Genomic DNA, 19,844 nt, shown 5'->3' with positions numbered 1-19,844 from the left:
GGGATATTAAGCCAAGAAGCACAAGAGTGTATATCTGGGCCACTATTTGCTTGGTGGTATCCCCAAGTCAAGATAAGGTGATTCTTAACACTCATTTAGAAAATAAAATACTCAAGAGAGAACTTCCCTTTGACTCAAGTTGGTATGATTCCTTGGTTTCTCTGACATAAGTGACTCCTGCATCTCAAAGGCCACCCATACAGCTGAATACTTCCTACCTTGCTAAGTACTTGGCTTCGATCTGCAATGTCTATATATATGACTTCCACATGTTTCCATGCCTCAGGCTCCAGTTTATGCACCTGCAGGAACAAGGGTGACCACTCATTATGTACAGTTTAATAGCTACCACACCCTTTACCCAGAATGGACATCTAACAGCAGCTGTTCCCATAGCCATAGTCATGAGATTCCTAGCAGTACATACAAAACTATCCAAAGGAGTGGGAGGGTGAATGAATTTTAAGTGGACATACATTTGAGAACTAATGCTCTGATTTTTCAAGCTAAATATGACTGCAGCAGCCCAAGACACTCTCCAGGCTCCCCTAGCACCTTCTTTATTTCCGTGTGTTCCCCCTTTGTAAAGACTGCATATTCCTCTTGTGAGGATCCTGCCTGCTTAGCCATATACTGCTTATTTTGATGCTCTTAAAAATTATTAATAACTAACTTGGAACTTCCCTGTGGGCCAGTGGTTAAGACTTTGCCTTGCAATCCGGGGAGCTAATATCCCTCATACCTTATGGCCAAAAAGCCAGAACATAAAAAACAACAGAAGCAATACTGTAACAAATTCAAGAAAGACTTTAAAAATGGTCCACATTTAAAAAAAAGTAAAAGATCTTAAAAAAAAAGATAAAAATTAACTAACTCAAAGAGATGGTATGAGTTACAAAATTCTGATACAAGTTCAAACGTACAAAAGGATATGATAAAAAGTAACTCTTTCTCTTGCATGTCTCTCAGTCAGCTCCCAGGTACCAGCACTGCAGAGATTTTCTTTTAATACAGAAGGTAGCACATATTTTACATCCTTTTTTTCCCCACTGAACAATATCTTTTAAAGACTGTTCCCTCCTGGCTCTTTCTAATGGCTGCATAATAAACGGCTACATGGTTGCACAATGCTTTCTTTAACAGGATCCCACTGGTGGGCTCTTATGTTGTTTTTAACCTTTGGCTACACCAAGAATGGCTCAGTCATAAAGAATCCCCCTGCCAGTGCAGGAGACTTCAGTTTGATCCCTGGGTTGGGAAGAGTCCCTGGAGGAGGATATGGCAACCCACTCCAGGATTCTTGCCTGGGATACCCCATGACCAGCGGAGCCTGGCAGGCTGCAGTCTGTGGACTCGCAAAGAGTCGGACGTGATGTAGTGACTAAACCAACACCGACAATGCAGCAATGACTCGCCCTGTATATTAAGTGATTCCACACACACGAAAACATAACTATAGTATCAACTCCTAGGTGTGGCTGCTGGAGTTAAGGGACATGTATATTTTAAACCTGAGGAGTTACTGGCAAACTGTGCTCTACAGAGGCTGTAATTTTGATGGGCTTTTCTCAGGGGTGTGGGGGCGCATGGCACACGTGGCTCTGGGATCTTAGTTCCCTGAGCAGGGACTGAACCCAGGCCCAGGCAGTGAAAGTGCCGAGTGCTAGCCACTGGGTGGTCAGGGGATTCGCTCATTTTGATGTTATAAAACTTCAGGTCTTCTGTGCCAGGAGTTGTATTTTAGACCAATCCCAGCACTAGCAGAAGGTCCTTGAAAGCATCTTGGAGATCATACTTCTAAGATTAGAGACAGAGCAATCTCATGCTGGTAGGACAGATCTAGGCACAGGCTGCGAGCTTCCTGGCCAAGAAAAAGGGGACCACGGTGAACAGCCCTTGGCAGGGATGGAGCCTCAGTACCCTGTCCTGAGGCCTGGAAGGCCTCGGGGGGCTTGGGAAGTGCTACTTACGTTCTCCAGGGTCCCAAGATCAGGTTTATGCCAGGTTTCAATTTTAATCAGGAAATCTTCTTTCATGTACTCATTCTGCAGGAGGGGAAAGGACACCTTGCAGTCACTCGGCTTGAAGCTGCAGAGTAACCGCCCCTCACCACCTGCTCTGGGCAGGCAGGAGCGCCCAGCCTCTGCCTGGTAGCGACAGCCCGCTGTACCAGGGGCCCACAGTACGCCAGGCGCACGGCACCTCACTCAGTCCTCACCCCAGCCTGTGAGGGCTGTGGCAACAGGACCCCCACCTCACAGTTGAGGAAAGTGAACTTCAGAGGGGACTTCCCAAGGCCACAGAGATAACCACAGGCCTGGGCCTCAAACTCAGTTTTGTCTGACTTCAAAATTCATGTACTTAATCCTTGTATCTCTGCCATTCTCCTCGTGTGCAGGGTGTACAGGCTGACTGGCAGCGTGGGAAGAGCACAGGGAGACTCCTGAGCCATCCAAGCGTGTTGCCCCCTTCCCCCGCCACTAGCCAGCCTTTAGCTGAGGCTGAAGTTCTTGGCCTTTTAAGCCTTCATACTAATTACCACCTTCTTCCCTTAGTGGTTTTAAAAACTGGAACTACTTAAAGGAGGAACATGTTAACCCCCTAACTCCTCAGTGGGAATCAGATTCCCCAAAACTTCCTGTGTTTACCTGGATGAGGATGCTGCAGGGAGGACAGAGGGGGCGCTGACAGAGGGGCCGGGCAAGGAGAAGACCAGGCTGATGCCACAATCCTGCCTAGTGCTCACTGGGGTCAACAGATGCCCAAATGGGAACGCCCTGATCGGGTCAGCGGCACTGGAGTTTTCTGTACAGCCTTGAGGAGGCCAGGCCCGGGGCGGGCAGGGGAGAGCCATGCGTCAGTCTGTACAAGTGAGACCTGGGGCTAGGACGCCAGAGGCCTGACTACTGACTACCGCAGCACCTACAAGCCACCTGCCAATGCAGCTTCAAGCAGGAGGGGACGCTGCCAATTAACAAGTTCCTCATCAGGACGGAAAGGATGAGGCCTCAAAAGCCCCAAACGACAGCCAGGGCAAAGACAGGAATATCCAGAAGGCCCCAGGGCAGCTCCATTTTTCTTTCTCCTTTCCTTATAAATCATCTACAGTCCCAACGCCCCTGAAAATACTTACTGTGATAACTGCTCCACAGCAAGGACATGGAAAGAAGAGAGAAAAAGATTAATGAAGATGAATAAAATATCCACCCCTCACCCTGGGACCGTGGAAGCAAAGACTTTTACTCCCTGGGGCTTACGCCATGGTCACCCTCCAAGTCCCAGCAAGTGCATTTGGGACCTCAAATGCACCAACCTCCGAGTTTTACTCATACACAAGTCCCCGAAGGCTGAATATGGGATTTCATTAAAGGGATGCCACCACTGGCTCCTCGGGACGATTCCCAGCTGGGCAAGGACAGGGAGCAGCCCTGATGAGCTGAAGCACTGAGCCCCACGGCTCTGCTGTCAGACCATCCCCTGGTGTCCCCCTCCTCCCGCCCGGCCCCTGCTTCCAGGGGCACAGGGCAGGGCGCCATAGGCCAGGCACTGTCTATCTGCCCTCTGCATCCTTCCTGTCACGGTAACCAAACCTCTCACCCGCCACACTCCTGCTCATTGTAATGAGACCCCCTCGGAAAGCACCGTTCAATTATTTATCAGAGAAAATGACGGCAGCTCTAATGTCACTGGGGAATGGACTAGCTCTCCTCCTGACCACAGCCCAGGTCATTCTGTACTCTCTGAATTTAGGAGTTGGTGCAATTTCGGATGGATGCCACAACTGCCCCCTCTGACGGCACGTGGGGCTAACAGTCAAGCTCCCTGACTCCAAAACTGAAACTAAGGTTACCTCTGAGACTGAGATGAGGACAAGTTGAAATATAAGGGATAAGATCCACCTCCTATGGAAACAACCCAAGAATAACTGACAAGGACCTAGTGTATAGCACAGGGAATGCTACTCAATATTCTGTAATAACACATGGGAGAAGAATCAGAAGAAAGAGTGTCCGTAGATGTGTAACAGAATCATTATGCTGTACATACACCTGAAACTAACACAACACTGTAAATCAGCTACACTCCAGTAAAATCAATAAAGGGAAAATGTTTTAAAAAGAAAGGAGAGAAAGAGAAACAACCCAAGAGATGATCTCAGTAACCTCCCTGAATCCAACAGAAGTTACTTGGAAGAAAGCAACAGATCAAGATGATAACGAAAAGGCTTATTGAAATAACTGCCCTGTTATTCGTTTAAAAAAAAGGAAATGATGGGTGTAATATCCATCAAGGGTGAGTCCAAAGAGACCAGCTTGGCAGCAGTTCTCTGGCGCTGTACGAGGCCTGTCTAGCAGCCCCACCCTGAGTGTCAGGTTGGCCTGGTCTGATGACACGCATCACCAGGGTTCTCCAACAAACCACCTGATTCTGAGTCTATGCTCCCCGAGCAGCCTTCTCCTAGTTTGGCCTCTGCCGGGATGGAATGTGCTCATCGACAGACACAAGGGTCTGATCACTTAAGCAAGTGGATGATGTTCTCCACTACACGCTAGAATTTGGTTTCCCGAGTAGATGAGCCCACAAGGGAAGAAAGTCCTACTTGGCAAACAGGAATATCTGGTTTCATTAGTCATTCTGTATTTCAGTATAACTTAATATTTTGGCATTTCGGGGAGGGCAGGGGTGGGGGATACCTTTGGATATCAGCTCTTTCTAGGATCCTGAGAAGCAGATCCACTCAGTTCTGACAAATTCTGAATGTACAAGGGTGATGACCCCCCCTTTAATGGCCTTTCATGCTAACATGGGTAAACAGACAATCCTCCCTAATCTTTTCCCGCCTCCCTGCTTCCAAACACCTCTGCACTCAGACAGTTCTCTTTTCTTCAAACTGCAACCCTAGGTAGTCTGGAAGAGCCTCGGGAAACTCTCTGCAGTTGGAAAACAGGGCTCTCCAATGAGACCAGTAAGGTCCTTCCCATGCTTCCAAGGCAAGGGGCGTAGGTTCAACCCCAAGACAGGGAACTAAGATCCCACATGCTGTGTGGTGTAGCAAACAAACAAACAAACAAAAAAACAGAAATCCTCCCCAAACTATGTCTTTATTGAGATTGATTCAGACAGGGTTAAGGTTAGAGGGAGAGGCAGGAGGAGAAACATTTATTTCCCTCTTCCTACTTTCTTTCCTTTTTTCATGGTGTGCTTCATGAATTTGTGTGTCATCCTTGCACAGGGGCCATGCTAAACTCAGACTCATTCAAGTTTTAGTCTATGTGCTGTTAAAAGCAAGTGTCTCTTCCTGCTATCATTCACAGGCCCAGGCCCATCTTACCCTCTGCTCATGTCCCAACTCATGAGCATCGGGGGATAAGAAATAGAGAGAGAGAAGGTTAAGAGGACAGAAAGAGCTGAGAACGAGTAGAATATTGCAAATCCATCTTCCTTCTACTCAGAACAAGGTCAGAACCTTCCAAAAGGCATGTGGAATTTCGCTCCACGCCCCATTATCCCTCTCACTTCAAACTCTGATCTGCTTAGGCCAGCCTAAGAGTTCTGAACTAATAATCTTTCTCCCACCAGTCCCCAGCGGGAACTGGACACAGCCTTCCTTGTTCAGAGCTCTTTTAAAAGACCCATGTCTAACTGAACAGATCTAAGATTCAAACACTCAAACTGCATGATGGTGGGTCCTGAATGTAAAGTCAGCACCCACTGAAGAAGCCAACCTCCCCTCCCTCACTCCCTGCCTCTCCTCTCCGTGGGGTATTTAGAAATTGGTTTTCTTCTTTTGGCCACGGATCAGAACAAGATGCTAATGAGCATAAGGCGTCTAGAAAAATGCCCGTCAGCTGTAGCTCACTCTCCCCAGAACTACACAGAGGGCAGCAGCGGCTCAGTGGGCACAAGCTGTGAACCCAGAACCCCGCCCCGGGCATGCAGCAGTCCACACTACCCGCTTGCCTCCTTTATGCCAAGTTGGCTAAGGTTCTTATGATGCATGCTCAGTGCAGCTCTCTGAGACGTCAGGAAAACTCACCCTTGGCCCCAGACCAGCCGCACCCAGCCACGGCGCACACTGTGTGTCTTTTAGGAAAGTGTGCGTGTGCCCCTTTTCCAAGAATTGAATAGCTTCCTGTCTGATGCTTAGGGAACAGCAATGTTTGCGTTTTCAGCTATAGCAATAAAACTCTAGGCATTACACATGCCAGGCCCCACCAATGACTGAGCATCTCCTGATACAAGGTTCTCGAGTGAACAAGGACCAGAGAGCAATGACCCTGTTTCTAGACGTCAGTCATTCCCTGAACAGGATGAGGACCACACAATTTTCCTCATCAGATACAATCTAGGGAGTGCTGGGTCCCCACAAATGAGACAGGTAAGTGCCATAGTACATGTAAGCAGAGGCTGGCAGGAGGACCCCACAGCCAGACTGTCTTCACCAACAAATGCAGACTGGCTGGAGGGAAATCCTCGTAACTCACAGTCAAGTTCCAGGGACCTGGAGGGAACCCCCACCGAGGACATGCATCAGCAACAGCCTGGGCTGTCCAAGAGGTCTGCTTCAAAACAACCCTCAAGACTTGGAAATTTTGAAAAGGGAATCCCAGAATGTCTAGAATAGAAAACCCAGAGACGAGACTAGTGAAGATTAAGAGAAGCCTTCCACTCCCACTCCCTCCTTCAACTACAGAACATGCTGGTCGAGTGGAAGGCGCTGACTCATGGCTCTTACCAGTGATCTCCCTCTTGCTGGGCCTCCCCTCCTCAAATCTGGTGTGCGGATGGCAGGTGTTACGTAACATACTTGGGGGATAGCTGTTTCTGAATCCTTTGTCATCACACATTGGGCTTATTTCAACACTTCTCCAATAATATCAGGGTTTTCCTTGCTACGTTTTCTGGTGTATAAGCCTGGTCTTTCACCCGGGCAAGAAGGTAACCCTAACAGGCTCTTTCCTATGACTGCCCCTCTCTTTTTTTAAAAAAAGAATCTTTTGGCCACATGGCATGCAGGATCTTACTTCCTACGACCAGGGATTGAGCCCATGACCCCTGCAGTGGCAGCACGCAGCGCTAACCGCCGGACGGCCAGCGACGTCCTGGACGGCCTCTCTCAAGAGTCCCTGAGCCTCACTGCTGCTTTTCAAGCCAAACGTGAATATATAGATCATTAAGACTGGAAATTTCAGCATCTAACAGTCAGGGAGGGGTGTAAAAAGACCCTAGCACGTTCAAACAATGGAATTCTGTGCAACCATTAACCAATTTTTAAAAATAGACTATAGATAGTGACAGAAAATAGGTTTTCCATCTACTGAGTAAAAACGGGCAAGTTAATAATAAGTAAAATTTGACCCAAAATTTGTCTGGAAAACACGTCTGGAGGCTTTACACGCACACGCATGCGTGTGCGCGCGCGCACACACACACACACACACATATATAAAAGCATTTTAAAAAAAGATTAGAAAGAAAGACACTAAAATGTTAACAGCAACTAGAAAATGGAAGGATCATGGGTGATTACTTTCTTCTGTTTGTATGTATTCTCCAAAACTTACCCAGAGGACATTACTTTTGTAATGAGTAAAAAAAATCAAAATTATCATACCGTCCCCAAATAGGAGGGACTGGTTCTGTCCATCCTAGGCCGGGGCTACTTGGTGGTTCCCACCCAGCTGGCTGCCAAATCGCACTAGGCAACACTGCCACTCACCACCAGCCTGAAGAATGACCCCAAGCTCATCCTTCCACTGGCCTAATCTGGAAAATGAAGGCGGGAGACAAACCCCAACTCACTGCCAGCCAGGGCCTACTTAACAACACCCTCAATCCACGGAGGGGCTGTACTCACCGGTTCTGCAGTAAGGGTAGGCATTCCATGCTTTTTCATGTATATTCAGGGCTCCCTCTGGGGCCAGCATTCGAACAAACGTGGGCACTTTGCTGTAGTGAGAAAAGGGTTATGAAGAGAAACGGGGGAGAGAGTTAAAGACAGTGGGCTTCTGTGGCACACCCTCCAGGGCACAGTTCCAGTCTCTTCACTGGGGAGTTGACACTCTAGTTCTCACGAGACCAGCAGGTTACTCTGGTTGCATACGAAGAGCCAGCAGTCAGAGACCGACACCCCAGCCGGCTACTAACATGCATCTGCAACCTGCCCCATGACCTGGCAGGAAGAGCACAGCGGATGAGGCCCTGGGCTACCTGCCGTGGCTCATCAGTCCCCACGCTATCGTTACACACCCTTCCAGAGCTCACTGGGCCCAGGGCACTGGACACTACACCCTGCGAGGATGAGACGTCTCTGAGACTGGACCAGAATGAGGCTGACCGACTTGGAATAGGGGATCCAAGATGATCTGATATGGTGGGGTCAGTTCTAGTGGCCAGGAGGGCCCCAGGGCCATCTGCCTTTCAGGACAAAATAATTTCTTATCTCAAGTTACAGAATAGCAGGTATATAAAGTATGAGCACTTTTTATTTTTTTTAAGGTATGTATATTCCTCTGCCTTAGTGTTATTAGTTTTTTAAAAATAGTTATTTATTTGGCTGCATTGAGTCTTAGTTGTGGCACGTGGGATCTAGTTTCCTGGCCAGGGACTGAACCTGGGCCCCCTGCACTGGGAGTGTGGAGTTTTAGTCACTGGTCCACCAGGGAAATCCTCCTCTACTTTAGTTTTTAACTGGTAATCTATGCAGTTTAGCAGGTGCCAATAACCTCATCGGTTTTGGTGCCTGAGGCCTAAGAAAGATGAGCTACCCCCAGGAGAGAGCAAACTTCGAACACAGAGAGCAGCCCCCTGAGACCCACTCACTCACAGCCATACTCATTCAGGCGTCTGTGTGTGCCAGGCACCGGACACACGCACACATCACACAGCCGTGGCCCCTGTCCTCAGGGAGCTTCTGTTCTAGTGCAGAGTGGAACTAATCAGGCAGAGCACTGTGAGGACACATGAATGGGGAGGTTCCCCAGGGAGAGGGAGGTTTATGTGAAAACACAGAGTCGCGAGTGGGTAGGGCTGAGCTAGACAAGAGGACGGGGGTGGGATGGGAAAAGCTGGGGGGAAGAGAGAGAAGTTCAGAGCAACTGGCATCAGGCATGAGGTGGGGAACACAGGAGAACTAGCAGAGGCTGAGTCACAGAAGATCCTGCATGTACACCACAGAGGATGGACTTTGTCCCGGGGCAAAGGGCCATCTATAGCTCTAAAGCTGGGGAGCAACAGATCTGGACAGAATACTAGGAGCTGTGCGGAGAAGTGGCAAATAATCCAGACAAGAGACTGGAAGGAAAGAGAAATGCTGGACATAACCAAGGACATGGACCCAAAAGGACGTGATGTGATATGATGAAGAAGGTAGAGGGTGTGGTGAACCCGTGGTTTTTGACTAACAGCTGACAGGAGGGCTTTGGTCCTCATGAGGAGAGGTGGCCATGGCACACAGCACTGTTGCTTTGGTTTTAGTTTTCTTTTAATAGCAGTTGGGTGTCTTGCGGTTAACAGCAGTGGTGGGGGTGGAATTCCCTGGTGGTGAAGTGGTTAGGACGTGGGCTTTCATTGCTGTGGACCCAGGGTTCAATCCCTGGTTGGGGGACTAACTCTCCACAAGCTGCATGGCCTAGCCAATAAAAAGACTAGTGGTAGGCAGGTTCAAAGCTTCTACCCTCTCCATAAGGAAGAGGGTGAGACAGGGCCTACCTTCTACATGTAGACCTTCCTTGACTGCGTCTCGAGGAACCAACTGGCCCCTGCTACCAGCCTCACTATCTCTTTTCAAAGTTCTCATTAAAAAATGTTGGGCTGGCCAAAAAGTTTGTTGGGTTTTTCTGCAGCATCTTATGGAAAATCCCAAATGAACTTTTTGGCCAACCCAATACAAACGCACTACAAGGAAGGTTTGTCCTGAGCCTGACTCTCATCAATGGCTCAGAAAGAATGGGTAGGCAGTCAGCTCAAAGGTCGAAGGCAGTCAGCTCAAAGGTCGAAGGGGAGGCGTAGAGGGAAAAGAGCACAATGGCGAGGAAGTGGGATGGTGGTGAGATTTCTTCCCCCACTTCAGCGTTGCTCTCCACGCTCTGGCACTCACAGAACCGTGGACCATCCCCCGGGCTGGCGCTTCTACATCCCTAGAGCAGACTTCAATTAGCAATTTTACCAAATGAAAATGGAACTGCTTTGTTCAGTTGAATTGACTAGAGATTAAGGTTCAGGTCTATGTTGCACAGCAATGCGAACGTACTTAATGCCACGTAACTTAAAAATGGTAAAAACAGTGAATTTTGTGTTGTGTACATCTTACCACAATTGTAAAAAGAAATTGAAGGCTTATTTTTTCCAGCAGTGGGTTGTTTCTAAAACAAGCTTGATTCAACATCCACTTGAGCTGGTCCAAGTTTACTATGACTTTCAATGTTCTTTTGGGCCAGTTTACAGTTTACTGAAATATTACTGTCTTGGTTAGGGATTCAGCAATTGTGTGATTTGCAACGGATTCTGGTACCCAAATCAGTTTGTGCAATACTTTTAAATCCTTAATAGCTTTAAGGTAAAGAGAGGTACCAAAATTTCTCCAGGACCCGATTTCATAACATCAGAATTTAAAATACTATCTGAAGCCACAATTCTACTTTTAGGCACAATTTATTATAGATTTACACACACTAAACATATCACAGGATCTGTGCAGAAGGAGTTTTAGTGGAGGACTGCCTGTGAACATGTGGAAATAACGGTAAATTTATTTCAAGACTGGCAAAACCCCTGCCAGCACGTCTGTTCATAGACTGCATGTGCCTTAAAAGAGGCCAAATATGCTACAGTGAAACAGCCATGATAAGAAAAGAAAGAAGAGATCCCATCTCTGTCAGATAACGTAACAATAAAGGAAATGAACACCCACTTACACACACACACACACACACTCTTTGTGCTCACAGACAATGAAAGGGCCCACAAGAAGATAAGCACTCTCCCTTCTGGGGACTAGGAGCCTGGTGGGGCAAGTAATACTTTAAAAACAAACAGAACAGCCCTTAAAAGAGCAAAGAAGAACCACCTCTATCCACTGTCACAGGTGAAGCAACTTGAGTAACCGGCCAACACTAGAAACACCCGCAATGGGCCGCGTCTGCGCTCTGACAGCAGGCCCCCCCCCCGCCCCCCCGGCTCTGCTGCGGGCACCTGCACCCACCTCTGTAAGTGGTAGATCTTGTGCGTGTATTGGCCTTTCTCGCCGTCCTTCTCATAGGGCTCGTTCACCAGGACCTCCACGCCTTCGCCACCACCCGTTTCATTTTTGCTGGCCTCAGCCACAGAATACAGCTGCCCTACTTGATACTGAAGGAACACAGAGAGGGGAGTTACTGCCAACCCAGAATCTTCTTGAGGGCTGCACACAGTCCTGTTGCCGGGAGCTGTCCACTGAGATGGCTCTGGGATCCCTGAATCCGGGGGCTCATCCATAGTTCCTAACGCGGCCTGGCCCAAATCTCCCCCAGAGCCACTGACAACGCTGCTCTGTGGCCCTTCTTTAGCTGTCAGAGGTGTCTAATTTCGTCCTTCCCTTTTTCACATCCTGCTTCAAGGAAGGTTTAAGGAAGCAGGTGAATATACTTTATTTTACACCACTATCCAGAAAATAGGTTATAGAATCCAAGGTAGTTTTTGCTCTGTCCCTAACTCTGATCCCAGATCCCCAAACAAGATCGGGCTGGTTGCTAGAAGTCTCTTTATCCCATCCCCCTTAACAGACGTGACTTTCTGTAAACAAACGCAGCCAATGCTCCGTGAAACCCACAACCCCCGCTATCACATGGGCTCAACTTTTTGCTTCCGCTCCAGCACTGGGCCCCTCCTCCCCTGCCAGCACCTCAGGGAGAAGTCTTGCAGGCAACCAAATCTCCTGATGCTTTCCTGATTCCTTGTGGGGCTGAAGCAAGTGCCCTGCTTCTCATATTCCACAGCACAGATTCCTATCCCATAGTGCTGGCCAGATGCACCCTCTAGGTTGGCACTTACTAGGTGGCCAAAGCCTAGTTTTCCTTTATTTGGGTCACATGCCACCCTATCAAGTCACCAGTCAAGATTGCTGGCCTCCTCTGATCCCCTCAAGACAACACGGTATACGGCCAATGACCCGGGCAGTGCCCAGGCCTGGTCCTTCTGTTTAGAGGGGAAAACAAGGTGAGAAGAGAACAAACAGCAGCTGTTAAAGCAGGAAGTTACACCTATACCAAGGGATGCCTCTTCCCTGTCATGGCCAATGCCACGAGCCACAACAGTTTAGGGAGTACGAGGAAAAGAGAAAAAGGTACTTGATTACAAAGGTCTTTCTCTCCTTGAGATTAAAGCAGAAAAGCTGTGTCTCTGGGCAGCCGCCACGGGAGCTACTGCGTGCAGCAGCGAGGAGCAGTGCGGCTTCCCCCGCTCCGCCTCAGCCTTGGAAGGCCGCTGTAGCTGGCAGCCTCCCGAGCTCCGCAGGGACGTTTCTGGGCAAAACCTGCGAGGTGAAGCAGCACGCCAGGACTCACTGTTCACCGCGAGGCTGGAAGAACCCACCTTCCAAAGCAAAGACACAGTACAAGGTACCAAGGAAAGACCCAAGCAAACCAGCAAGGCTCAGTTGATCCCGTGAAGAGGCACGTCCGGGTGAGAGCCAGTCACCTTGACCTTGCTACTCCAGAGTTAACATTGGGGCTGCCTCAATGCCCCCAGGGAGCCCCAAGCTGTCCCGGTGCCTTTCCAAGTCCAACCCCTAACAGAGGCGTCCATGAAAACCCCTAGCAAGTGGGTCAGGGTTTGGCTTAGCCAGAGATCCTAAGCAGCAGCAGTGAGTCTGTTTCAGAGTCATGAGAACATCCAACCACTGACTCAGCAATCCTGAAGGGCAGGCTGGGGAAAGGGCCGGTGGAGGGGACTGGGTTGCTGGCTGGTGGTGCTGCCTGGGGAGGGGCCCGCGCATTGACTAATCCCCTTCGTTTGGTTCCTCTTCAGCTGCAGGAATCAGAGGGCAGGCTCTAAGAGGATCAGTGTGCTGGGCTGGCATCTTTCCCTTTTAATCTCTCTTGATATTCTGATCCTTTAATCCCAATGAGACATGTGAAGGCGGTTTTGTTAATCCAAAGGGGTGAGCAAGACTGGCCTCCACAAGCCACCAGCGAGGGACACTTTTCATATCAGAGGGTTCCCTTTGGCACCGGGGCTCCGCACCCTGCAAAAACAGAAAGCAGCCAGACTCTGATGGCATAGAGGTGGGGGCTCGGGGTCAGAACATTAAATCAGATAAAGAGCCTTGGGGAGACCAGGACTGCAGCCTCCTCTGGCCCAGAACAGTGCTCCCTGCCCTGGAGAGTTGCTCCTTTGCTCCCAAGAACTAAGGAAAACAGAGGCCCCACCACACTGGCAATCTGGAAGTGGGAGCCCGGGAAGATGCGGTGGGTGGGCCTGAAACATGTCATGAAAAACAGCGCAGCTGTTGCTCCCACCCCCATGGCCCTGCCAAGCCAGGTACCAAAGGGGCCTGGTGCCGTGCATCTCTGGAAAGGAGAAGTAAAACAGCCCTATCCACAGGAGGGGGAAAAGTGGGGCGGGACTGAGTAAGAAACCGTTGGCGGACATAGCATGTTAAAGGACCAGGGCTCTCTGGCTCTGCTGCGGAGCGTCTAGAAACCCTGCCCAGTTAGGCCAAAGGCTCTGGCCAGCCACACCCAATTTCACCCCAAACATTGACTCAAGCCATCTCTTCTTTTCCCCTTCCCAAATGATAAAGCTTCAAGGGCCTCCAATTGGGAAGTGAATCCAACTGCCACGTGACACTGGGCTGTTTCCAGTCAGGACAGGTTATCGATAAAGACTCTGGGAAGGCTGGTCATTACTTATTTCTTTTAGGGCTTCCCCACCCAAGATTTTCTGATCTTCTGGAACTAAGGTTCAGCCAGCCAAAGAGCAGCTCCTGCTTCAACCCGACACAAGCCAAGCACCGCTTCCTCATTGGTGGTTTCTGGCTGGGAACGAGTTGACCATCATCAGGCTTGCAGATGAATCCCGACCTGTGCTTACTTCCTAAGCTTCTGCTTTCAGGCTTGGTTCACCCCACCTCACCACTTCCTCAAGGCTCCAAAAACAAACAAACAAGCCATTGCAAACTGAAAACCAGCAACTGCAGACGCTCTCAAGGTGTCTTCCCCTTTCCCGCCCTTCGTAGCCCCACCATGAGCAATAGGCCCAGAGCTGCCCCGGACAAGTGCCGGCCCTCCTGCATCTGCCACCTGGCTCAGACACTCCCACTTGTCATTAAAGTTGAGAAACTCCCTGTAAGAAAAGATCCGTTTCACCCCTAAATGCCACTCTGAGGTGCTCCTGAATTTCCAGGGGACATCTGCCTCACTGGGGTATGGGACCTTGCTGTACAGCAGACCCCCCAAGAGCAGAGTTTCAGGGCAAGTGACATGCTGGGCGTTCTTGCCTGGTCTCCTGGTTTGGAAAATCATCACTTGCTATTTTTCATAAAGAGAACAAGGACCCCAAAAGAGAGGGGATAGCAGGGACCTCCCCCCACCCACCAAGCCAACAGCTATCAGCCCAGGCACGTGATTCCCAGGCCCCCAGTACATCTCAGGGGTCACAGCATCCACCCAGCCACCCCCTCGCCCAGCTTCTCAAGTCTCATTTCTCGTATCCTCCTCTCCCGGAACTCCCCTGTTGTGTCCGAGGTCCACCCCTGAGCCCTCCCCCAGGGTTCCTATAGCTCTCAACGGAGGTGCAGCCCACCCTCCCTCTGATCTCAAGTGTGCTGCAGGCTCTGTTGGCCCGGTCTCATCTTGCAAAGGACCATTTCATATGTGGAACCAGGTGGAAGTGCTCAAGGGAGCTGACACTGCAGCGAAGAGCGGCTGCGGGCAGCACCGTGGCTGAGCAGCTTCACCCGAAGTTTAGCTCAGCTGGAAGCTGGGGGCTCTGGCGGTTCCGAAGGGATCAAAGAACAAGGCTGAGCTGGGAGAGGAGCGTGAAGAAGTTCAGAGGAAGGGCTGGACGAGGGAGGCTCCGGGGCAGTGCTCTGCAGTTCCGGAGGCCGACTCTGAGTCAGCTCGGCCTATGAACCTCCGTGAGGTCAGTCCTGCCAGATTGCCATTCACGGGGACGTCGGGCCCAAGAGCCATAAAAGGACAGAGGCCAAGCCAAGCCCATTTGTCATTCCCTGCCCTCCGTAAAAGGAGGGTTCTAGCCTCAGCCTTCCTCGCAGTCACCTAAGTGTGGCGAGGAAGGGCCTTGCAGATTTCAGCCCTGCTGGTCTGCTGCACAACCAGAGAGGGCCAGGCATGCCTCCCTGTCGTCACGGAGGCCTCAGCAATGCACGCCCTTAATCTCCTCAGTAGCATGTCCCCAGGCGGGCAGAGTGCCAGCAGGTGGGGGGTGGGGGCTGGTTTTGTGTCTATCCACAGTTATCTTGCTGGCCAACAGCTTGAGGCAGGTCACACACAGTTGGTCAGATACATTAAGTGCCTTCCTGCAACTGAAAAACGCACCAGGAAAATTCACACTGAGTACTGACTATCTCCATGCTAGGACAAACACGAAGACCATGCGACGATACTCGTGAGGGCTGCCTGGAGCCCAGCTGAGCTGAGGGTCACAAGCAAGCATCTCCAACTCTGGATAAAAAGAGGAAAAGGACTTACCTCCTCTACAGACACAGGTAGGATGACTCGACTGCAAGAGAAGGAAAACAGAGGGTCAGCCTGGGGCTCTGAAAGCATCGTCCTGGAACAGTACTGAATGTGTTGCTGCCCATGACACTGCACTCACTCTCAGAACCCCAGCAGAGAACGGCCTCCTGAGTGCTTCAAGGCTGGGACCCTCGGTCCCTTCTGGCACCCCATTCAGAGCCCTGCGATTCAGCACACACCCATCCCCTCACCAGGCACTTCCTAGGCCTCTGGCTCATGTTTGGAGCTGTCTTCTCCTCCCTCTCCCCGACAAATACCTTCCCCAAAAAGACTTGCTGAAGAGTCTGACTCTCTCTGTTAACACAGGAGGATCCATCCCTGTATACTCCGAAGCCAAGATGGGGATTCAGGCCCAAACAAGCAGGCCCTGGAGACTGACATCTCTGGGGATCCCACCTCCCAACAGCAGCCCTCAACATGAAAAGTCAGGAAGGGGCCAAGTTCCTTGGAGCATTAATCACCCTAAGAGCATGCACCAACCATCTCAGGGCCAGATATTACAAGCCACTACCACAAAGCCACCGAGAGAGGACACCTAACTCGTGTTCTGACCTTCAGAAGCTGTCCAAAGGCACCCCAACCCAACTTTCTTTTCCTTCTTCTCCATTTCCATGGCGACCAATTTTGCTGGGGGAACCGCCAGTCAGTCACCTGATGGAGAAGCCATGACCAGCAAAGCCCCAGACCGGTCAGAACTCCACACACACAGAGAAGTGCAAAGGCCAGGGCCCTGCTCAGGGTGGCTTGCATTTGTAACGCAGAGCAGTGGCCAACCCCCAGCTCAGAGCCCTGGGGTCTGAGAGTTGAGACAAAAAAGCTTGGCTGTATTCCTACCAATCAAGCCAGCTCCCAAGCTCAGATTCTCCATTCCCAGACCCTAGCTGGGAGCCCCGGGAGCCTCCTGCATTTTGCGTGCTCTGCTCTCCTTCCTGGACCACGGTTCTGCCAATCAGGACCCTTGCTCTAGGCTGGTAAATAACCCGCTCACTATTCTCTAGTCCTGCAAAGGTCCCCAGACAGCAAGAGGCACCCAGAGGGGTCTGAGAAAAACATCTCAGTCAAGGCAAGGCATGAAGCAGGAAAGTAGCAGGAAAAACAACATGGGTTCCAAGTCTCTACTGCCGGCTAACTCTCCTCCTCTAGGATGACTCAAATAACGTAAAGCCTGCAGGTTTTTGGAAGCTGCCCCTAGTGCTCTCCTCCCATCAGAGAGAGCTGACAGCGCAGAGAAATACTTCCAACGTGGAGGCCACAATTTCTGCACCCTCAGAAGAAACTTCCTAGAAAACAATACACCTTTTATCTTCAAGAACAATGGTAAAAAAAAAAACCACATCCAAGAATTTGCAGAAATCAAGGAGAATTCTGCAAGAGGAAGTGTTGGACAACCTTCAGACTCTGGGTGGGCACTGAGTCTCCACCTGAAAGAGACCTGCATCAGTCAGTTCCTGACAGGATGCTCTGACGCTGTGACAGACAGCGGCACACCCAGATGCTTCTCCCTGGCTCCCTGGGAGCAAAACCACTTCAGCAGCAATAGGGTGCAACCGCAAAGGATGGGGCCACAGAGGCTGTGCGGGGCTGGGACCGGAGCCTCGCTCACTTCAGCATGACCTTCACTCGCAGTCTCTCTAGAGCTGCAGCGCTGCAGCCACAGCCAAGCGTCTCCGATGCCCCCCTCTGGGACCCCCCCACCCAGGGATGCACACACACACACATGCCCGAACACACTCAGGGCACAAGTTGAGCAGGAAGGAAATGCAGATGCCAAGCGGGCTCTGCATCCCTGGCACCTTGGACCTTTCCCTGGCGGGCTTCAAGAGGAGGAGAACAAAGACTGGGAGGGGGAGGCTCTCTCTTCAAAACTCGCTCAGATCTCTTCTGAAGGTCCCTTCCCTTCCCTGCCTGACCGTTTGCACAAAAACTACAGGTTTCTACAGATGCTAGGATTCGACTGGGAATAGACAAAAGAACCAGGACAGTGGGAAAAGTCTGTCATCTGGACAGTCAGGATTAAAATTCAAAGTGCACCCGACCCTCCTCTTGCTGGCTTCCCAAGAAAGATTCTTCTTCCTCAGCACACAAAACTCTGCGCTCTGGCTGAATCAGCATCAGATTGGATGTCAAGTAACAGAGTGGAGGGACTTCGAAATAAAGCTCTTCAGATGAGGTGTCAAGCTGCGATGACACCCAGGTCTCTTCCCTTTGCTATCCAACACTCCACACTATGTCCTAAACACTTCCAAGGAGCAGGCCAGATAGAACGGGGCAAAGTCCTTTCACTGACAAAATGGAAACAGCTCTCCAGAACACCTGCCTGGCTACCAAGTGAGGTCCACCAGTTGCTCTCTACCCCGACATCTCCCACTTCCAGACACCTCCCACTTCCTGACTTCCTGGGCTTCTGCCTCAATGCTGTCCACTTGTCCTCCCCTCTAGGAAGTATGGTTTCCCTGAAAGTTCTGCACATATACATCCAATCTCCCCTCTTCCCCCATCCCCCTGTCCCCAGTCTCTCCTCTTGGAAGAAGGGAAAAAGAAAAGTCCTAAGATGTTTACTTGGAACCATGAGCTTCTGGAATGGATCGTCTCATATTTGAAAGATGTAGCAATCCAGACACCCCCACCTGTCATCCAGTCCCCTGGATTTCACGAGCAAGCCCATCTCCCTGACACTCCTACCAGAAGTCACTCATGCCCCCCACCCCACCCACCCTCACTACTCAGAAACTCCCTCACTCTTCACGGGTTTTCCTCAGTCAATGGCTTGATGACAAACATCAATTCATCACAGCAATTTCCCCATCTCTTTGTACCAAGACTGAGAATCCTCCAGAGGCAGGCTGGCCCTGCTCGCCCCACCTCCCCAACTCTAACAACATGTATATTTACTCACAATCATACTTTTTCCAAACTGTCTTCCTCCCTAACACCCTGACCCTCTCCATCATCATAATCCTCTCACTTTAGCCCCTGCCCAATATTTTCTGAATTCCTCACCCTAGTGTCCCTAAGTCCCAAGCAATCATCCTTTTTCCTTGAATACTTCCTCCTCTGTGTCCAGCACTGAAGACAGGTGTCACAGGGCCAGTCCCCTGCTATCTCCTCATACCCTTCCCCTGTCACTCAGCCTGGCCCGGACTCCCTAGTCCATTTCCTGTGTCTGCTTAACGCAGTCCTTGCCCTGATGCCTCAGGCAACACTCCTCACACCCCAGGTGGCCCTCCACACTCCACCCATCATCTCAACTCCATTACAGAAGCTGTCTTACCTGATCTCCCAGGGCCCCTTGGCAGTATTCTGGCCCAAACCCCCCTCCCCACCCCTGGCCCTGTCTGCCCTTGTCTAACTGTTCCTGGGCCACTCGGACAACTCCTCCCTCTCCCGGGGGTCCTCTCTGCCACTCCTGCAGCTCTGGCTGGCCCCTTTCTCCCTCAGCCTCCACTCCAGGACCACCCCACGTCTCATCCAGTGCTCTCGATTCCTCCTCATGCCCTGTCCCGCTCTCACTGTCCCCTTGACCTCATCCCAGGCCTGCCTGGTCCTCTTTGTCCCCTCAGCCTCTCTTCAGGCCTACTCGGTCCTCGCTGCCCCTTGGGCCCCACCTCAGGTGCTGTATCCCTTCCTCTCTACCCTCGTTCGGCCCACCTCCGGCCCTGTCCGGCCCTGGCTGTCCCCTCAGCTCCTGCTGGGCCGCCCAATAACCCATCCAGCGCTCTCCATGCCGTCGGGCCCCGTCCGGCCGCAGCATCCCCTCCGCCAGGCCATCAGCCTCCCTGGTCGTCATCCTCGACTCCCCCTCCCTCCTCGCTTCCGCACGGCCGGCTGGACACTCACTACTCCTTGAGCAGCACCATGTCGCTTCGCGACTCGGCGGCTGCCTGCTGCCCGTCCAGCCTCCCGCCCGCTTCCTGACGGCCGCTCTCCCCGTGGCCCGGCCTGGCCCGGCTGCCTGTGCGCCTTCGTCGTGGTCTGCTCTGTCCCCGCCGCTCTCGCTGCGGTCGCCGCGCCGGCTCCTGCCGCCCCGGCCTCGCAGCCTCCCGCGCCGCTGCCGACGCCGCCCGGAGCTCCGGTTCCGCAGCACCGCGCGGGGGCGGGGCGTCTCTG

The 19,844-nt window shown here is 51.3% G+C and overlaps 1 protein-coding gene and 1 pseudogene across 1 annotated transcript in view; both read right to left on the bottom strand.

Annotated features, from left to right (window-relative positions):
- The window catches only part of PITPNA (phosphatidylinositol transfer protein alpha), a 35,669-nt gene extending 15,825 nt beyond the window's left edge, over positions 1–19,844 (bottom strand). The window contains exons 1-7 of the mRNA XM_025280896.3: positions 19,575–19,844; positions 15,690–15,720; positions 11,204–11,349; positions 7,859–7,950; positions 3,134–3,141; positions 1,971–2,045; positions 219–302 (exon numbers count right to left, since the gene is read on the bottom strand). Of these exons, the coding sequence (XP_025136681.1) occupies positions 219–302; positions 1,971–2,045; positions 3,134–3,141; positions 7,859–7,950; positions 11,204–11,349; positions 15,690–15,720; positions 19,575–19,594 (456 nt within the window). The 5' untranslated portion in view covers positions 19,595–19,844. The remainder of the gene's footprint in view (positions 1–218; positions 303–1,970; positions 2,046–3,133; positions 3,142–7,858; positions 7,951–11,203; positions 11,350–15,689; positions 15,721–19,574) is intronic.
- LOC112584090 lies at positions 5,189–5,289 on the bottom strand (annotated as a pseudogene).

This window comes from Bubalus bubalis, chromosome 3 (assembly GCF_019923935.1).
Source record: "Bubalus bubalis isolate 160015118507 breed Murrah chromosome 3, NDDB_SH_1, whole genome shotgun sequence".
Lineage (NCBI taxonomy): Eukaryota > Metazoa > Chordata > Mammalia > Artiodactyla > Bovidae > Bubalus > Bubalus bubalis.
The sequence above is the reverse complement of the archived record's forward strand: the minus strand, read 5'-3'. Positions and strand labels throughout refer to the sequence as shown.